Genomic DNA, 18,855 nt, shown 5'->3' with positions numbered 1-18,855 from the left:
GGGAGGCAGAGGCCCTCCCAGTATCGGGAACAGAGGTGACGTGGCTCGGCCAGGCGGGCGGGGGATGGCGAGAGGTGGGACTCAGTGCGTGGCTGCCCCTACCCACTCTCTCTGTTTCAGGGGCTGGAGAAAAAGGAAATCCAAGCTGAGAGCGGACGCAGAGGAGAAGGCGCGAGCTGTGATTCAGGAAGAATTCCAGAACCTGGGTCCCATCAAGTGTGTGGGTGACTTGGGGTGGGAGAGAGCGGGCTACCGCCTGGCCTGGCCCTGGCCGAGTCCCAGGAGAATGTCAGGACCTGGGAATGACCTGGGAGCCCGCAGGATGGGGACTGGGTAGACCCTGGACCAACAAAGCCCTCAGGGTGCTTGGGGTGGGGATCTGCCCCCTTCCCACCTCAGGCACCGTGTCTGACACCACCTCCGGTGGCTTTCAGGCTCTTGTCGAATGCACATTACCCCTGGGTGAAACTATCTAGGCTCCGCCGGTCTGTGTCCAAGACTGGCTGTGCCACTACTCCCCGTGGGGCTCTGGGCATTGTTCTAACCCTCTCTGGGCCCTGCTGCCTGGTCTGTGAAGTGGGTACACCAGGGAGCCATTTCCTCTTGCATTTGGAGAGTCTCCCTCCCCAGCCCTGCACCCCTCTCCACGTCTGTCCCTCCCCTGTGTGTGCTCCTCTCCGTGGCTGTCCCCTCCTGAGTCCTGTCTCCTTTGTCTCCGTGACAGTTCCCCTCTCTCTTCCCCAGTCTTTCCCTTTTCTCTCTGCCTTCAACCTCCGTCTCTTTTCCTCCTTTCTTTCTCTTTCTTGAAAATTCCCAGAAACCACTGGGAGGGGGTGGCCTGGTGCTGAGGCAGGGTCCTGGGCAAGGGCGGAGCCGGGGACGGAGCAGTCACACCTCGTCACCCTGCCCTCTCTCTGAGGCCTCCCGGGAGGGAGGGAGTCTTTTCAGCTTTCTCAGACGGACACCTGCCTGGGTCCCCCGCCCCTGCTGCTGTCACCTGAACCCAGGCTCACCTTTGTGCTTGTCTGTGCCACAGGTTCGCAGAACAGGCCGTTCTCATCCTGTTCTGCACGTTCGCCATCCTCCTCTTCTCCCGGGACCCGAAGTTCATCCCTGGCTGGGCCAGCCTCTTCCCCGCCGGGTGAGATTCTGGGATGGAGGCCAACGGGGAGGATTGTGGGGTGGGCCATGTGGAGCTGGAGAGGCTGCAGACCAGGACACCCGTGTCCGAGTTTACACCTGTCATCCCGTGTAATTGTGTCATTATTACCCTCTGAAAAGAGTTTAGGCTTGGATGATAGAACATGTATATATTCAGATATTTTTAAAAATAGCCACCTAGCTGGGCATGGTGGTGCATGCCTCTAATCCCAGCAATTTAGGAGGCTGAGGCAGGAGGATCACAAGTTCAAGGCCAGCCTCAGAAACTTAGCAAGGCCTTAAACAACTTAGTGAGACCTTATCTCTAAAAAATAAAAGGGGCGGGATGTGGCTTAGAGGTTAAGCCCCCTGGGTTCACCTCCCCCTCGGAGCCGCCAAGTCCTCACTGTGACTTGGGTGATAAAACTTTGATCTACTAAAGGTTGTTTTAAGGCAGAAACATGTAACTTCATGGAGTCAAGAGAATTGACTACTGTTATTCTTTTATTTTTCCAGAATAATTTTCCAGGTACTTTGTTAATTTTTTTCCAGATGCGTCATGGATGCTATAAGCATTTCAACGATACAGAGAAAGTGAAAAATAACTCCAAATCTCAATCCCCAGTTCTGATAGACATCTTTTCTAACTTTCAATAAAGCCTGACCAGATCTGTTTTACCTCTTGGTCAAGTGGCTGGTTACAGGACTGGGTACATGTGTCCAACCTGGAATTGTACCCAAGACTTTGTATACATTGTGTTGTGTATTACCATGGATACGTTCTATTACAAGTTCATTACACTTCAATAAAACTCCTGACAATTAGCTAGAAAGAACTCCAAATAGAAATGTAATCTAAGTAAACAGATTGTCATCCGTTTTTCTCTTTTTTAATTAGAAAAATTATGCATACTCACAAAAATTCAAACAAGACCAAATTTAAAATGAAAGAGTTAGTTGCCCTTCAACCACCCTCTGCCCAACTCCCGAGACAATCACAAGGAACAGTTTGGTGTGTGACATTCCGGATATGCAGACACATATCAATGTACACATGCATGCACACAGGAAAATTTGATCCTGAACAACTTGGGATTTCTGATTCACTTCATTCTTTTTAGGCCCTTCAAAGCATTCTGTGTCCGGGAGGATCTTATTTTATTTAACATGTTCCTTACTGAGCTATGTCCAATACCACAAATGAGCCCTTCCTTTTTTCTGTAATTCACAAAATCTTGGTTCTATTTCTATGTCGATAAAGATTGGTGCTATCTCTTATCTCTTTTTAAACAGACAGATTATTTTGTAATGTGGATGAAACACGCTTTACTTAAGCATGTTCCTATCAAAACTCCTCCCCGTTGTCTTACCGATAGTGAACACCCCTGTTCATAATCTGTGTGTGAGTCTCATAAATTATTCCTGAGGGTGAACTCCTAGGAGCAGAAGAGATCAAGGAGCGTTCGCAGGTACAATGTGCGGCTTGTTTTCCGCTGCCTTCTAGAAGGTTAAGCCCGTGTGTCCTCCCTCCCCCGCCCCCTCACCAGGTTCATCCCCCTTTTAGGTTTTGACAATTTATTAGTAGATAAGTGGTATTTTGTTACTGTTTTTATGTGTATTTTTCTGATGTCGGGTTACTGGCCCCTCCAACCCTCAGCTATGTGCATTCTCCCGTCTCTGCACCTGTGAGCCCAAAGCTTCTGTCAGGAACCGGCTCTGGGCCTCATGGAATCTGGAGCCAGGCAACCCCGAGTTCAGGCTCCTCTCCGCCACAGCCAGGGTCTGACCCTGAGCAAGCCCTTTCTGCTCCCTGACGGCCCTCTTCCTCCTCTGACACACAGGCCTGCCCTGAGGGCCCCACATCTGCCGAGCTCCCCCAGAGGCCCTCTGTGGGTGCTTAAGAGGTGGCATTAGGGGTGAGGTGGGGTGCATCCCTGTGGGGATCTCAAGTGTGCAGTAGAACCCCGGTACAGTGAGCCCTGGGGGCCCCGTGGACCCCCGTTTTTCGTAGCTCTCAGAGTCTCCCCTCTCTGGCCAGGTTCCTCCTGCTATGGTCCTTGAATCGGGAGGATTAGCATTTGGCACCAGCAACGTCTAAATGCCCAGGGGCTAGGGAGAAGGGCCTTTGCCTCCCTGGGGGTGGCCCCACACTGCACTCAGCATCCAGTGGCCCTGTCCCCAACAATGCCCCCTTCCCAGCGCGCTGACTCCCGTCCCCAGACCCTCACTGGCGGGCCTGCCAGCCACGGCCTGCTGAGAAGCCCAGGGTCACATGCTGTGGGCTTCTCATTGTAGGTTTGTGTCTGATGCTGTCACCGGCGTAGCCGTTGTCATCGTCCTGTTCTTCTTCCCGTCCCAGAGGCCCTCCTTCAAGTGGTGGTTTGACCTCAAAGGTAAGGTGGGCCAGGCTGGACCTCAGGGTCTGCAAGGGCTGTGGCCTGCGGTGTGGCCTCAGTGACCTGGAGCAGCACTGCACTGACCAGTGGTCCTGCGTGTCCCCCTCGCAGAGTGAGGGACGTCTGGGGACTTGGGACTGCCTGAGGTGGCATCCAAGATGTAGTTCTGGGCCAGGCCCAGCAACTGGCCGTTGCTGTACAACCCATGAGCCAGGAATGGTTTTCATATAATTGAAAAAAATCAAAAGAAGAATATTTCCTGGCACGTGACATTGTAAGAAATCCAGCGTCCCATGTCCACAGTCAAGGTGCCTTCTGCAGGAGAGCTGGGAAGCCGGGAGGTTCATTTTCCCTTTAGTTATGTAAGTGCGACCCCAAGGCCTGATGTTGCCCCTGGCCCTCAGCCAAACCTCCTTCCTGAACAGTGGCCAACCCCTCAGCCAAGGCAGGAGGCACAGCTGGTGGCCTAAGAGCCAGGCAGGACAGAGCCAAGCTGGGCGCAGTGAGTCGGAGGCAAAGCTCAATTAAAATCCAAATTTAGGAAAATCACCGCAGGCCCCTAAGCGGGAGCCTGAAGGCTGAGGGCCAAGTGCCAGTCTGCGACCCCACTAGGTGTCCAGCAGATGGCTGCCAGAAGGCGGCACCGGCACTTGCCACCTGTGACTAGCCCTGTGTCTGTCTCAGGCAGGGAATGGGCTCTGGACCAGGAGTCAGGGGTCAGGGGTCAGGATCTAACTGCTTCCTGTTGTTGGGGAAGAGAGACTTCTTTCGCGCGGGCCAGTCCCAGCTCGAGTGGAGACTGCACAGAAAGCCAGGTGTCCCCAGGGTCCCACGCAGCTGTGGCCTGGCTGGACCCCAGGGGGCCTGGCTGTGGGCTCCCCGCTGAGCCGGGCTCAGCTCTTCTCTGGCCCTGGCCGCGCTCCTGCCTGACGGCCCCTGCTTTGCTCACGCCTCATCTCTGAGCTTCGTGGCTGGGCGTCTTCCAAGGTCCTGCTGCCTCTTGGTGGCTGCTTCCCCCTGGCTCCGGCTTCGCCCCCAGCGCTTCTGCCCCCTGCCCTGCCAGGGCCTCTGCTAGGGCCACCCTGGGACATCTGCTTCGGCAGGGTTTCTGCCCCCGCTCCAGCTCCCGGCGGGACCCTGCCCGCGGCCCTCCTTGGGCACCTGCGTAGGCACCTGCGTGGCAGGACTCTTCTCCCAGTCGGCCCCCTCCCTTGGCGGCTCAGGATGGGGCTGCTCCGGCTCCTTCTTACTTGGGCGGATCTTCCCCCAGAGGCCACCTCCCGGCATCACGGGTTCCCGGCCTCCTGTGACGCCTGCGCAGGTCAGGTGGCCTCTCCTGAATGCCCAGAGCTTCCTCTGGCTGGGCTGCAGGGGGTGATGACGGAGACGGCCGGTGCCCGCTGCTGCCCTGTTCTGGTGCTCTCTACCCGGCTCCTGGGCTCTGGGGCCTCCTACAGGGAGGAGGGCCCCTGGGGGCTGCATGTCCTCTCAGTGGTCTCGGGATCAGGGTTGCTGGCTCCCAGTCCGTGCCCGAAGCACGTGGCCTCCTCCTCCATCTCCCCTGTCACATCCTGGTACAGAGAGCAGCGTCTGCCCCTGGAGGAAATGGCCGCAGAGAGGAGGACAAAGGACAGGAGCCTTGGCACCCTGGGAGGCAGGCTGTGCAGACCCATGTCGTGGGGCAGACGGACGCCCGCGGTTCCTGCCCACGGCCGGCGCGCAGGGAGGCAGCACTGGTTTGGTCCGATTTTTTCAAGAGAAGCAAAGATTCTGGGCTTGTATGAAATCTCCCAGATTTGAAATGTTGGTCACCAATTCAAATGACAAAGCCAACGCCACGCGGGCCAGTGGCAGTCACGCTAGGACACCCTGAGTGGAGCTTGGTCCAGGCAGTGTCACTGTGCCACCTTCGCCAGCACTGAGTCCCTGGTGGGCAGGGACTCTGCGCACCACTGTCCTCTGGCCACTGGTGTCCTGTGCAGACTGGCCGAGGTGACGCTTTGTGTCTTAGCCCTCAGAACTTGGACGGTGCCTTAGAGAGTGGTCTAATGGTTAGCGTCCAGGGCGAGAAAGTGACTTGATCAAAGTCACCTGATGAGCTTAAGCAGGATGTGGGAACCAAGCAACTTGGGTTTTCTCTTCACCCCAACTGGCCGTGTCCACTTTCTTCCTCCCCCTTCCCGGCCAGCCAACAGGTGGGGTGTCTCCTGGCTGGCCCTTTTGTATCCCAGGTGTCCAGAGCAGTGTGTGGCACATGGCAGGGCCTCGGGGTGAATCTGTCAATTGAAGAACCAGGACTTGCTATGGGCCATGTCCCCGGCTCAGCCCTTTGCCCACGTGGGCACATTTCATCTCAGCGCCAAAGTCTCTGAGGGAAGTGCTATCACCCTGCCTGGCAGATGAGGAGGTCGAGGCTCAGAGAGGTTGAGTCACCAGCCCAGGTCACACAGCTGGTGAACAGCAGAGCGAGGGTCAAACCTCATCCAAACCTGTGCTTGCTGCCTGTGCTTCGCTGCTCTAGACGCCAGCCAGGAGGAGCTTGAGCCAGAAGTGGAGCCCACCTGGCCAGAAGCGGGCTAAGAGGAAACAGTGGCAGGGCGTGGTTGGGCAGGACAATCGTAAAAAGGGCAAAGTTCCTGCCAGAGGTGCCTACCAGGTGGCTGGGGCCTTCCCCTCCCCCCTCTAATGAAATAGGGTGGTATCACCCCCAGTAGAGGCTGGGCCTCCTGCCACCTCCTCTTCCGAATCTGGCTTAATTGCATGTTGGTTGGTCCAGGAATCTCCAGGCTCTCCCTGGGGAGGTTCCTGAAGCAGCTCTTGTTGTTTTTACTTTCTGACCACAAAACCCTGTGGAGGCCAGGTGAACCTGGGGAAGCCGAGAGGGACAGGAATGTCAATGGGGACTTGGGAGCGGCTGCTCCCTGCTCCCTTCCAAGAGTGTCCGCCGCCCAGCAAGGGGGGGCCCAGGGTGACATGCAGATACTCACAGTGACTTGGCTCCAGGCCCTGGGGACGCCGAGGTCAGCTCCCCCACCCCGCTCTGCCTCAGGGAGTGTTCACAGGGACCTTCGGAGCGGAAAAGGCTGGGGTGCCTCCCGGGCCAGGCCCAGCCACCACCTGCTGTCGTGAACAGTCTCTGTCCAGTATCCCTGTGCCACTGTCTGGACTGTCCTGGCTGCTTCCCAGCCACAGGGACAGAGCAGGAGCTGGTAGCGGTGGCTCCTGCACCCTGCACCTGGCTCGCTGCCGCCCTCCTCACCACTGCCCACGTGGGCCCTGCTGGGGAATAGAGGCCCATGGGGACCGCCTGGACCAAGCTGCTCTTGGTTCCATGGTTCTAGGTTTCCTCCCCTTCTCCCTCTCTGGGCACGTTGGCGGCAGGACAGCCCTTCCTGCTGGGCCTGGGGATCCCGCCGGCACCTCCCCGGGGGGAAGATGGGAGATTTAGGGGGTGTCTGGCCTGTGGGGCGCCTGGTCCCCCACATCTGGAGCCGAGGCAGCCGGGCGTGGCTGGCATTCTGAATGGACACCCCCTCGTGACACTCACGGGGTTTCTCCAGCATGAGACCTTGACGTCCCGGGACCCCTGAGTGTCCCCACGAAGAAAGGGCTGCAGGGCTGCGGCCCCCTTCTCAGGCCAAGGCCCTTGCACATGGCTGGGTCCCTCTCTCTGCCCAGCTCCCAGCACGGACACGGAGCCCCTGCTGACCTGGAGGAAGGCCCAGGAGACGGTGCCCTGGAACGTCATCCTTCTGCTGGGCGGGGGCTTCGCCATGGCCAAGGGCTGCGAGGTAAGAGCCGCCGTGTGGGCAGGTCCCCGTCCCCACAGCTCAGACAGCAGAGGGGGTGGAGTGGGCGCGCGGTCCTGGATGCGCTTTCCTTGTTCACTCCAGGGCTCCCAACGACCCTGTGCGGATTCCCTTCTGTAGATAGGAAAGCTGGGACACAGAGAGGTAAAGTAACTTGCCTAAGGTCACACAGATGGGGAGTCAGGATGAGAAACCAGGGAGTCGAGAGTCTATGTCCTTGACCCCTGAGATCTGCATGTGAGATACTAGTAGCCCTTCGTTAAAGGCATCCCTAGTGTTATTCTAGAAGGCTCCCTGAGCACAGAGTAGGGCTGGGGCCGGGCAGTCGAGGCACAGAGCAGTTCCAGGAGGCGCTCACTCTCAGGCCACGCGAGTCCATGGTCAGTCTGCACTGCCCAGAGGCAGCGCAGCCTCGGCGTTCAGTACCTGTGTTGTATTATCTCATTTAATCCTCACACTGGCCCCCAGGGGAAGATGAGGCCTCCATCTCTGTTTTACAGGAAGGAAAACTGAGGTGTGGACAACTAGGGAGCTCCCCAAGGTCATGAGCTAGCGCTCTGCGGGGAGCTGGGGTCCGGCCCTGATCTAGTCCCAGGCTCCGCCCGGTGCCGGGCAGAGAGCTCACTGACGGCACCTTGAGAAACCTCCCAGGTGGGTGGCACAGGGCTGTTGCTGCCCTCGGAAGGCAAACAACGAGACAGGAGGAGGCTGGTGGCCCCTCGACACCTGCGATTCGGAGCCAGAGCTGGCCACTGGGCTCTGCCCCCACCTCCCCCGTGGTCACGCCCACAGCCAGTTGGGGATCACTCTGCGACGAAGGCAGAGAAAACCAAATCCCTGCTCACATGCCTTCTCACCTCACTCCCACTTTGATTTTCAGTTCAGGCCACGTTCCCGAGTGGGACACCTGTCACCAGGGTATATTGTTCAGGTGACCAGATTTGGGGGCTGAGCTCTGCCTCTTCTCACTGGGATGCTTTGACAGGCTTCTCGACCTCTCTGGGCTCCAGTTTTCTCATCTATAAATTATAGATAAATTGTTTTCTTCTACAGAAGAAATGGGGAGGAAGTAAGATAATAATGAACCCAGGTTGACAAGTGCCCGTCCACGACCTCACCCCCTCCTGGGGCCACAGTGATGCAGGAGGTGGACTCTGAGCTGTGTGGTGAGCAGCGGGCCCTTAGTTTGCGCCCTTGGAGGGAGAGAAGAGAGAGGGAGAGGGGGGCTGGGGGACACCCCGCCCCACAGAGGCCTTAGAGCGTCCTGACTGGTCAGAGGTGGCCAGGCCCTGGTCTCCCAGTGTCCACTGTCCGCAGACCTGAGCTGATAGGACTGTGGGCCAGAGAGCTCTTCTGGGGCCAGGTCAAGCTGACTGCACGCTGAACCTCCCCCGCGAGCCCCCCCCCAGGGTGCGGGAGGCACATACAGGTCCTCCGTGAGGTCCTCTGTGAGGCACCTGTTGATGAGGATTGTTTATTCCAGAAAGAGAAACGCACACAAGTGAGCAGAATTCAAGGAGAACAAATGACAGGTGAACAAAAGGACTTTTTTTGGTGTCCATTTTAGGAATTTCAAGGCCAGAGAGGTTAGGTGACTGGTCCCAGGTCACACAGCTCTCTGGTAGCAGGGCTGGATAAGAACCCTGGTTCGTCTGCCCCTCTCGCCGTCGCCTCCTGTGGGGGTGTATCAGGGGAGGCTTCCTGGAGGAAGTAACTTCCAACCTGGGTTGGAAGCAGAGCTCCGCCCTTCTTACTGTTTGGTCTTTGCCGAGTTGTTCGACCTCTCTGGACCTCGGTGTCCTCACCTAGAGTGGAGATCAGGGGCCACCGTAGAGTGGTCGGGATTTTGAAGCAGGCAGCGTCGGGGCACTGAGGCCTGACTCACTGGCTGCCCTGCCTGGAAGCTGGGGAGGGGGGCTCGGGGTCAGGAGCCATGGTGCCATCAGCACAGGGACCTGAGCCCAGCCCGGCCCCAGGCAGGGGACTGGGGGGGCGGCCTCGCCTCCGGAGCCTCTGGGCTCGGCGGGGAGGGGGTAGTGGCGGGGTCTTGCTCCACGGGGCCAGGCGCAGGGAGGCCGGGCTGGCTCTCGGCCCAGGCCTGGGCAGCGGCCCGGGGTTCTGTTCAACAGGGCCTTTGTGTGGTGGCCGCCCCTCTTCCCCAGCCTCTGCTGGTACCATCCTGTCCCCGGGCAGCTGAAGCCCAGCCCAGGAGTGACCAAGCTATGGCACAGCCCAGTGTGTTGGCCGGGCCACAGCCAGGCCACCCGAGGCTTGGAGATCCTGGGCTGGGGCCCGGCTGAGGCTGGGCGTGTGGCTTCCCCGGGGCTGAGTCCGAGGGCTGGAGGCCCAGCTTCGTGGCCGTGAGCTGGGGTCTGCAGCCTGTCCCCACTGCAGGGCTCTGCGGCAAAACCGTGTGCTCACGACTGCCCACACACATGAGCACAGACCCAGGGACCTCCCAGGCCTGCACATGAGCCCACGCACGGCCTGGCGCCTGCCTGACTCCCCGACCTTGGCACGACCTCTCCCTCCTTCACTACTCTCTGGTTCCTCTGACCGCTGGCTCTTCCTCAGCCACGTCAGACTCACTTGCACCCCAGGACCTTTGCACCACATTTCTCTGTTGAATAGTCTTCCTGAGATCTCCCCGTCCATGTCTCAGCCCCTTGGAGACGACCTCCCAGGCCACCGTAACTAGAGTCGCCCCGCCCTCTGCTCCTCTCTTCCCACCCTGCTCATTTCTGTTGTACCTCATCTACTCTCCGACGGATCCGGGCAGTGTTTGCTTATTGGTGATCTGTCTCATGGGGACAGGGACCAGACCTGTCCCAACCCCTCAGGTCCAGGCATCCAGGAGTGATGCTCAGCAAGCGTTTGTCGTTAGGATCCATAGATGGCGATTTTGAAAATGGATGACAATATAGAAAAGGACCTGGAAGAACAGCGCCCCCAGGTGCAGACCAGCCGCTATGGCCACAAATGTGTGACCATCTCAGGGCAGAAAGAGTGGCCTTGTTCATGGCCTTCAGATACACGGAGTCACAAGAGCCACTTCTCTACCGACAGATTGAAGTCACAGGCACCTGGTGCCGAGTGGAGCAAACCCTGGGTCAGAGACCTGAGCCCTCCCCATCCCTCTCCTGAGGGGAACCTGAGGCTCGTCCCTCTTACTGCCCCATCATGGTGGGGGACAAGAGCTGCGTGGCATGGCCGAGGCCCAGACTCTAAGCCCAGAATCACTCAGACGAGTCATTTCACTTATTTGGGCGAATCACTCACCCTCTTTGTGCCTCAGTTTCTTCAATCGTGACGTGGAGGTGTGTACCACCTACTTTGGGGGTTGTTATGAGGATCAAGTGAGTTAATATCAGCAGAGACTTAGCAGAGTGCCCGGCACTGAGGAAGCACTATGTTGTGTGATAAATTAAATATATAATAAGAATTTTATTCAGTGCGAGTATGTACAGGGACTCTTTTTACCTGTACTTGTTCACGATCACTTAAAGAAACCAAGGAACAGAGATGGTAAGCCGCCTGCCCAGTGTCACCCAGCTGGTAAACGCGGGGATGAATGCAGGGTCCCACAGGCGCATACAGGACTCTTTGTTTTCCTTCCTTTAATCCAAGTCACTGGTCTTGCTTCCTAAGATTCTTATTCAGGGCTGTAGAGGCACAGCGGAGGCTGCTGTTTTACGAGCCTTTTAAGGGATTTTTGAGGACCCCAGGAGAGTTGATTTCACACACTGAGCCACAGCGGCCTCCTCGTAAGATGTGGCCCTGCGTAGAGAGGAGACCTGGGAAGAGGATCTGGATGAAGTAGGAAGGGGGAGGGGGCCTCGTCACGCTAACCCAGCCTCCCTCCCTCCCGTCCTGCTGGTGGCCCTCGGTCTTATCATCCTTGGGGCCACCAAGGAACACAGTTGACCTCTGCATTGGGTGATTCTGAGTCCTGCCATTTCTGGCGTCTGGTGACTCCATGCTGCCCCGGGCTCTTCCCGGGTCCTTGGCCACTCTCTGGGCACTTTATACCTCAGTTCTCTCTCAGCAGCGTCCAGGACAGCTGTCCCCAGTTTACAGGTTCGGGAGTCAGGCACAGAGGGGCCTCGAGGCCTGGCCAGGGTGGCTCAGGCAGGAAGGACCCCGCCGAGAAACACCCTGACTCTGGAGGCTTCTCTCAACTTTTGGCCGTGCTGCCCCTGACTTGGCTCTCACTGGTTCCTGGCACCCCTGGGGACATCCTGGGGACACCCCTGGGGACATCCCTGGGGTGTGCGTTTCCTAGAAAACAGAGCTTCCAATTCCAAAGGAATGGGAAAGGGAAGGTGAAGTCCCTTTAGTGTCCCCAGCAGAACCCCAGGGAGCTGGGGGTTTTCCTCTCCCAGGAAGCTGCCAAAAGTCCCTCCTGTGAGGAGCTGCGCCCAGGACCTGGGTGGCTGCTGGGCCATTGGCAGGAGGCCCGGCTCTCAGAGGCCAAGAGGCAGGAGGGCCCTGGGCGTCATCCTGAGCCGGCGCATTGACATTCCCTGCCACCTCCCTCTCCGTCTAACTGCATGTGCTCGGCTGGTCTCCACCAGCGCTGTGGCCTATGGGAAAAGCCAGTGGCCCCATTAGCTCCTCGCAGTGTCCCCAGGCCAAGGAGGCCTGTCCTGGGCTATCGGCTAGTGCAGGTGGAGCAGAAACACCCTGATTTTCTACAGTGAAAACATTTTTTAGCCTTTATTATTCATGCATTGAAGGTAAATTGAAAGTCATGTTGTACAACCCAGTGTAGTATTTTATTTATGTAAATAAAGCAACGTGTTTTATTTACAACGTGTTCTAGAAGCCATCATGAAGTCTTAAGTTCTGAATAAACAGTGAATCTTCTATTAAACATGAAAGAAAATGGGCAAGGTTTCTTTGGCAAAACAATGTGAATTGGTAGCAGAGGATCCTGGGTTGATAGAAGGACTATGGCAGAAATGCATTTGATTTTAAATGTTAGGGCTTAATCCAACTCTGCCCTCGATCAGTTCCTAAACCTATACTTCTGTCGTTTTTGAGGAGAAAACAAGCTACAGGAGAGCCATGGAGCTTCGTTGTGATCTTATGTGGCACCACCAGGGGGCAGTGTGCAGCAGCACTGGCCCGAGCTCTCAGTCCCACGCAGGCAGCGCAGCATGGCTAGAGTGGTGGCGCAGGGGACTGTAGGGGGTTTTCTTCCCTTCCTTCCCTGGCCTGGAAGACTGTGGTCAGCTCTGGGTGCTGCTCTTAATTAAGAGATAAAGTGACAAAGTAGTGTGTCCAGAGGAAGTGGGGTGTGGGGAGCTTTGCAGAAGCATGTCAGCTCATGAATCAGATGTGGATCTCAGTCACTATTTGGGGGATGGACCGTGGGCAGGTAATCACAACACCTTTCCAGGCTCGGATTCCCCACCACCACCCTCTCCCCACAAAACAGGGACAATAAAATCCACCGTACAGGATGGCTGGGACGAGTCAGCAGGTAACGTAGCAGGTGCTGGCCCCAGAAAGCCTCCGTCATGACAATTCTTATGACAGGAAACAGTAGTACAATGCTAATAATGTTAGTATTTACATTATCATTGTAACAGGCATCCTTATTATGGATCATAAATATCTTTATTCTTAATAATCATTGATTGTGTTGCTTTTGACATATGTTCATTTGTTCCATATTTGTGATATTTAGTATATCTTATATATAATACTTCGGTACATATCACCATATTATTATATAATGATTACAACAATAATGAATATTTCGCATAAGCAATTGTTGAGATTTTGTTAATTGATCACCATCGTTGGAGGAGTGAGACTCGTGGGGAAGGGTCTGATCTTCTCCCTCCCGCTCAAGTTGGCGCCTCGGGGTGCTAGAGCCTATGGAGATAGAATTTCTGATTCTAACCAAATGGGTCATGGGGACCCTGGGTTCCAGCCCCTGGCTTGTAGGGTGTGAAGTCTGGGAGGCCGAGCAGCTGGCTCTGATGGTGCCCTTGGCCGTGCCCCCGCCTCTCTGCCCCGAGTCTCCCGTCTGTGCAGGGGCAGCGCTGTCCCGGCGGCAACGCCCCGACCCCCTGGGCAGCCGGGCGGGCTGGTGTGAAGGCTGTGCCCACCCGCAGGAGTCGGGGCTGTCGGCGTGGATCGGGGGGCAGCTGCACCCGCTGCAGAACGTGCCCCCGGTGCTGGCCGTGCTGCTCGTCACCGTGGTCATCGCCTTCTTCACCGAGTTCGCCAGCAACACGGCCACCATCGTCATCTTCCTGCCCATCCTGGCGGAGCTGGTGAGGGTCCCTCGGGCCGAGGGGGGGGCATGCCTTCCCGGGGCAGGGAAACCCCTCCCTGCGACAGAGCCCTCCTAGGAACCCTGGTGTCACTTCTGTCTTCCAAAATGCGTGGAAGTGTCAGAACCACAGTGTCATTTAAAAGATAGGGTTTTTTTTTCCTTCAAGAAATGCATAAATATGAGTTAATATGTTCAAAGTGAAAAACAAACAAACAAACAAGAAATTTCCCCTCGTTGGGGAAAATGAACCCGCGGTGACATGGAGAGTTTTCTGAGAAGATATAAATTTCCAAAGTTGGATGATGTGGAAAATCTGAGATTCTAATAACAGGCAAAGCTGTAGCCCCTCTCAAAAGCAAGCCTTTTGCACTGTTGAGAACTTGGGCCAGAGAATTCTCTGGGGGTAGGTGGGGCTGTCCTGTGGGCTGTGGGGGTGTTGAGCATCATCCCTAGCTTTGACCCTGGGGGGACTCATCACACTGATTGAGAACCTCTGCTCTAAAATCACCAGCCCTGGGGGGTCTCATCAGGGACCGGCTGGAGCGATTTATCCAGAATCTACCTTTGCTGGTGAGAGGGGGCAAGTCTTCAAGGAACAGAGAGTTCCCACCTCACCCAGCTGGTCCCCAGCACAGAAAGAGAGAGGGCCTGCAAGCCATCCAGGAGGTCAGCAGGACCTGATGCCAAATCCAGACAGAGAGGAGAGGGGGAGAGAGAAGGGAAAAGAGAGAGAATCCAATCTCATGTGAACAAAGATGCAAATACTGAAGCGAAGTGAGTCCAGGATCATATGCAAAGAACAAGAATAATCACGATCAGGTAGATGGTATTCTAAGAATCTGTACCAGGGTTAGCCTCAGGAAACCATCCGTGATGTTTTACACTTAAACAGATTAAAGAAGACCAAGCCATACAACTGTTTCAATATGATCCCAAACTGACCAAAGCAATGTTGCGATCATAAATGGTGTCTATGCCTGGAGTGCCAGTGGTGGCACACAAGCCCTCTTGCCTGCTCTGTCTGGTTTGGGTTTTAGTTTGCTTATTTTATGTATCAATTTGCAGAGAAGTCACACTGAATCAGCACAGAGCTATAATGTATGCTTTTTCAACCACTGGGGAATATTCCATTCTAAATGGTTAGTTGCTGATGAGTTTAAGCAATCTTGGGCTCATGATCATACGGGTGACTCCAGGCTGCTATTACCCAACAAGGCTGCCTTGATCTTGCTGGGTCTGTGCATCCTTGATTACTTTTAGAAAAAAGGCCTACAGCTGCGATTCTTGGATCAAAGAGCATGTGCATTTAAAAGGTTAGGTTTGAGCAAATTGCTCTTCAAAGCGACTCCCAGCTTACCCTCCCACCAGCAGTGTGGGGTGGTACCCCTCACACCCTCAAGTGAAGTCCGATTCAGTCAGACCCTTTCCCAGGATCTCAGGGACCTGGCAAGAGGGGTGCTGTGGGGTGGGTGGGGGAGGGGAGGGAGCCTAGAGCCTGCTCTTGCTGGAAAGCTTCTGCAGGACACATTCTCTTCTCATCGAATCCACAGAGGGCGGTGTCAGAGCTTTCCCAGGAATTTTCTATGCTTCTGGTTGCAGAAACTCCTTAGAGGGGCCCCAGTGTCCTATCTTAAGTAAAGTGGCAGAGATTGACCAACATGAATTGCTGGTGAATATGTCATGTAGCAGAGGTGACGCACTGGTGACGGCTGCCTGAGGTCAACCCACAGACAGCTTGCTCCACAAGGCTTAGAATGTGGGAATGCTTGCAAGTGATGCCAGCCTGAGCTCTCCTTGTTACTGAAATGCAGCCAGCCCCAACACAGGTGCCCAGAGGGGAGGACCAGGTATGGAGCCGTTATGTCAGTGCCCTGGTTCTCAGTCCCTGTGTGGTCCCTGGAAGCGGCAGCAGCAGCATCACTGGAGAAACTGTGAGAAACGCAGTCGTGGGTTCTGCTCAGACCTGTTGGATCAGCCCCTCTGGGGAGGCAGAGCAGCCATCAAGCCCCCCGGGTAGTTCCGATGCTCACTCACATGAGAAGGTCCAGGCTAAATCGCCCCAGCTGCTCCCTAATGAAACAGCCACGTGGCCCTGCGATGTCACTGACTTTGGGAACCTCTCTCCATCTTGTCTTGGTCTGCTGGCCCCTTCCTGCCTGTGTCTGTCTGTACTTCTGGCTGCATGTCTCTGTCTCTCTGTGTCCCTGTTCTCTGTCACTCTGCCAATCTCTGTGCCTCCATGTCCTTCTCTTTCCAACTGTCTCTATCACTCATGTGGTTGCTCGGTGTCTGTCTGTGTCTTGGTCCCCTCCTGGCCCAGGCCATCCGCCTGAGAGTGCACCCGCTGTACCTGATGATCCCTGGCACGGTCGGCTGCTCTTACGCCTTCATGCTCCCCGTCTCCACGCCCCCCAACTCAATCGCCTTCGCCTCCGGACACCTGCTGGTCAAAGACATGGTGAGTCTGGGCATTCCTAGCCACAGCCTGGGAAGCAGGAGGAGGGGCACCAGGCAATGGGCAAAGCATCCAGGCTGGACCCCATGCCCTCCACCTGCCCCAGTCTCTGAACAGCTGTTCTGAATGAGGCTGGGGACAGGTTTCAGCAAACACTCTGGGCTAGGCTCACGCTTAGACCATTCCAGCAAACACGCCTAGTGACTGCTTCCCACAGTTCGCTTCAGGGACAAGGGACCTGCCCCCTCTCTGGGCACTGTTGTTTTCTTGGTTGTTTGACCAACAGCTCCGTGCCCAGAATCTTTAGGAGAGGGGGCAGCAGACACGCTCTGGGACTTAGGGGGGTGGCTTCAGTGCCCAGGAGTGAGACAAAGGAAGCAGAAGCCTGTGGGTGGCTGGGGAGCTCAGCATCTGAGCAGGGCTTCCTGTCCCCTCTCCCCAGCTCCGGCCCAGACCCTCCCTCCCTCCCTCCCTCCCGCCTGCCGCTCTCCTCCAGCAGCTCCTCCCTCCCCACTGGCTGCCTGGAGCATTTGTTCAGTGTCCTGAGCTGACACAGCCAAGAAGGGTGATCAGCGTCAGCAGGCAGGAGACCACAGCAGGATAACTGGAGAGACAGGGACCAAGGGTGAGAAGAAGAAAGAGCAGACAGAGGAAGGGCTGGTGCATTCTGTGCTCTGACCACTGGGGGCAGCAGCGTGGCGAGGCCGGGAGACAGGTGGCAGAGTTTTTAGAACGTGAAATGTGAATATTGCTAAGCTCTAGAAAATGGACAGAACCCGGCATGGGGGATGGAAGAGGTGACTTTGATGGGATGGGAGGGATGGGATGCCTCTCAAGCAGGTGACAGTAGCTGAGACCTGATCTTGAGAGGCAGTCAGTCTTCCACAAAAAAGGGAGAAGAGCTCTCCAAGTAGAGGGTACCGCAAACACCTGGGCGTGGGGCAGAGCTCCGCGTGCTCCAGAAGCACCCAGAAGGCTGCTGTGCCTGCAGCGGCGGAGAGCGATGGGCAGAGTGCAGGCACAGGCCTGGGTCGCCGCTCGAGCTGCAGGGGAGGCTCTGTGGGGCTCTAGGCAGGACAGTGATGTCTTTATAGGTGACTCTGCACTGAGTGGAGTGAATGTTAGGGCAGGAGGGATGTGTGGAGCAGAGAGGAAACAGTGGGGGCAGACGCACAAGCTACAGGGCTCCAGAGAGCAAAGAGGCAGCCAGAGGAGCAGAGAGACCCGGGGACGGGTGAGTGACCACCACAGACCGCCCACTCGCCTGCAGCTGCCCAAGGGGACATCTTTGTCCCCATGGGATGCAAGCCTGGGTAACACTAAGGTGAAGCAAGCAGAAAACCAGATGGGAAAGCAGGCGTTTTCAACCCAAGGGGACCCAGTGGCCTGGAGATTCCAGGGGGAAGCGCACAGGCAGGTCCTCTTCAGCTACTCCAAGAGGCGGACTCTCCAGGGGGAAAATGCGTCTCCATAGACAAGTACAGCCTCCCCTGGACCTGCAGAGTGTGCACGCCCGTGTGTGTGTGTGTGTGTGTGTGTGTGTGTGTGTGTGTGTGCGCTCATGTGTGTCTGTGGGGGAGGGGCATCACGATCAAACGCGGTTGCTCTCCAGTGGCGGGACCTCGGCATGCCGACCTCCCTGGCTCTGGGGGGGTGACTTCCTGTCTGGGATCTAGCTTTCCTCACCTGTATGCGGGTCTGTGCTGACCCCTCCCTCAGCCTGGGCTCCATTTCAGGTCCGGACAGGTCTCCTGATGAACGTGATGGGCGTCCTGCTGCTCAACGTTGCCATGAATACCTGGGCCCAGAGCATCTTCCAGCTGGGCACCTTCCCGGACTGGGCCAACAGCCACTCAACCAACATCACAGAACCACTCACCTTGACCAACGACACGTTTCGGACCCTCTGAGCCTTCCTGGGGGTTTCCCTGTGGGCTGGGCCCTCCCAGAGGACTGTCACTATAACTTGCTGCTAGGACCCTGCAGGATGATCCAGCAGTTCTTTGTTGTCATCCAGTATGCAGCAGAGCAAGGGTAACCTCTAGTGGTCCACTTGGGCCCACAGGTTCCTCTCTCATGTGGTTCAAGGCCCCGAGACCTCCCAGGTCTGCGCCTGAGGATAAGCTCTGGGAGCATTCTGAGGCGGGATGCAGAGAGCCCACTTTAGCCACCTAACAAATCTAGAATGGGGTTTGTCCTGTACGCTGGGGTGAGAGGCCCCCATCCCCTGGAGCGCAGCCAGCCTCCTCCCCAGTGGGCTGCTGGGGGCCTCTCTGGAGAGACCATCTCATCTCCAAGGACGCGGCTCCCAGAGAGGCTTTGGGGCTGCGCAGTTCTAGGCCCGATGCTTCCTGACTGGGGGTTCTGCCCGCTGGGGCCTGATCTGGGACCACTGTGTGGCTGCCACCCCTGGAACGGAGGGGCCTGGGCAGGGTCCCCTTGCTGCTTCTCCCAGCACACCCGGGTCTGGGGAGCCCAGCCGCCACGGCTCCCAGGAGCTCCGCTTCTCCTCCTGGAATCCTTCAGTTGGGCCATAATCTGGGGTCGGGCAAGCAGGGGCCCTGCCCTCTCACAGGTGACCATGGCCCCGCCAGCCAAGACCCTCCTGCATGTGGCCCCGCGGGCCTCTGTGGCAGGGGGTCATCACCCATTTCTTGTCCCAGGAACTGGTTGTCATCTCCCCTCCCTCCCCGCCCCTCGCCCCTAGCCCCTCCCGGGTGGTGAGTGTGTTTATTCAGCAAAGATCGCATCTGGGTGGGGGAGAAA

General features: G+C 56.7%; 1 protein-coding gene across 15 annotated transcripts in view; it reads left to right on the top strand.

The window, feature by feature from the left end:
* SLC13A3 (solute carrier family 13 member 3) overlaps positions 1 to 18,495 on the top strand; it is an 82,121-nt gene extending 63,626 nt beyond the window's left edge. For all 15 annotated transcript variants that reach the window (XM_081290389.1, XM_081290386.1, XM_081290385.1 and 12 more), the window contains 7 exons: positions 121 to 216; positions 1,037 to 1,141; positions 3,436 to 3,533; positions 7,215 to 7,327; positions 13,471 to 13,632; positions 15,955 to 16,092; positions 17,826 to 18,495. In XM_081290389.1, coding sequence (XP_081146515.1) covers positions 121 to 216; positions 1,037 to 1,141; positions 3,436 to 3,533; positions 7,215 to 7,327; positions 13,471 to 13,632; positions 15,955 to 16,092; positions 17,826 to 17,999 — 886 coding nt within the window. In that variant the 3' untranslated portion in view covers positions 18,000 to 18,495. The remainder of the gene's footprint in view (positions 1 to 120; positions 217 to 1,036; positions 1,142 to 3,435; positions 3,534 to 7,214; positions 7,328 to 13,470; positions 13,633 to 15,954; positions 16,093 to 17,825) is intronic.
* Positions 18,496 to 18,855: the final 360 nt, after the last annotated feature.

The sequence above is a fragment of the Spermophilus citellus genome (assembly GCF_964194105.1).
Source record: "Spermophilus citellus genome assembly, chromosome: 4".
NCBI lineage: Eukaryota > Metazoa > Chordata > Mammalia > Rodentia > Sciuridae > Spermophilus > Spermophilus citellus.
The sequence above is the reverse complement of the archived record's forward strand: the minus strand, read 5'-3'. Positions and strand labels throughout refer to the sequence as shown.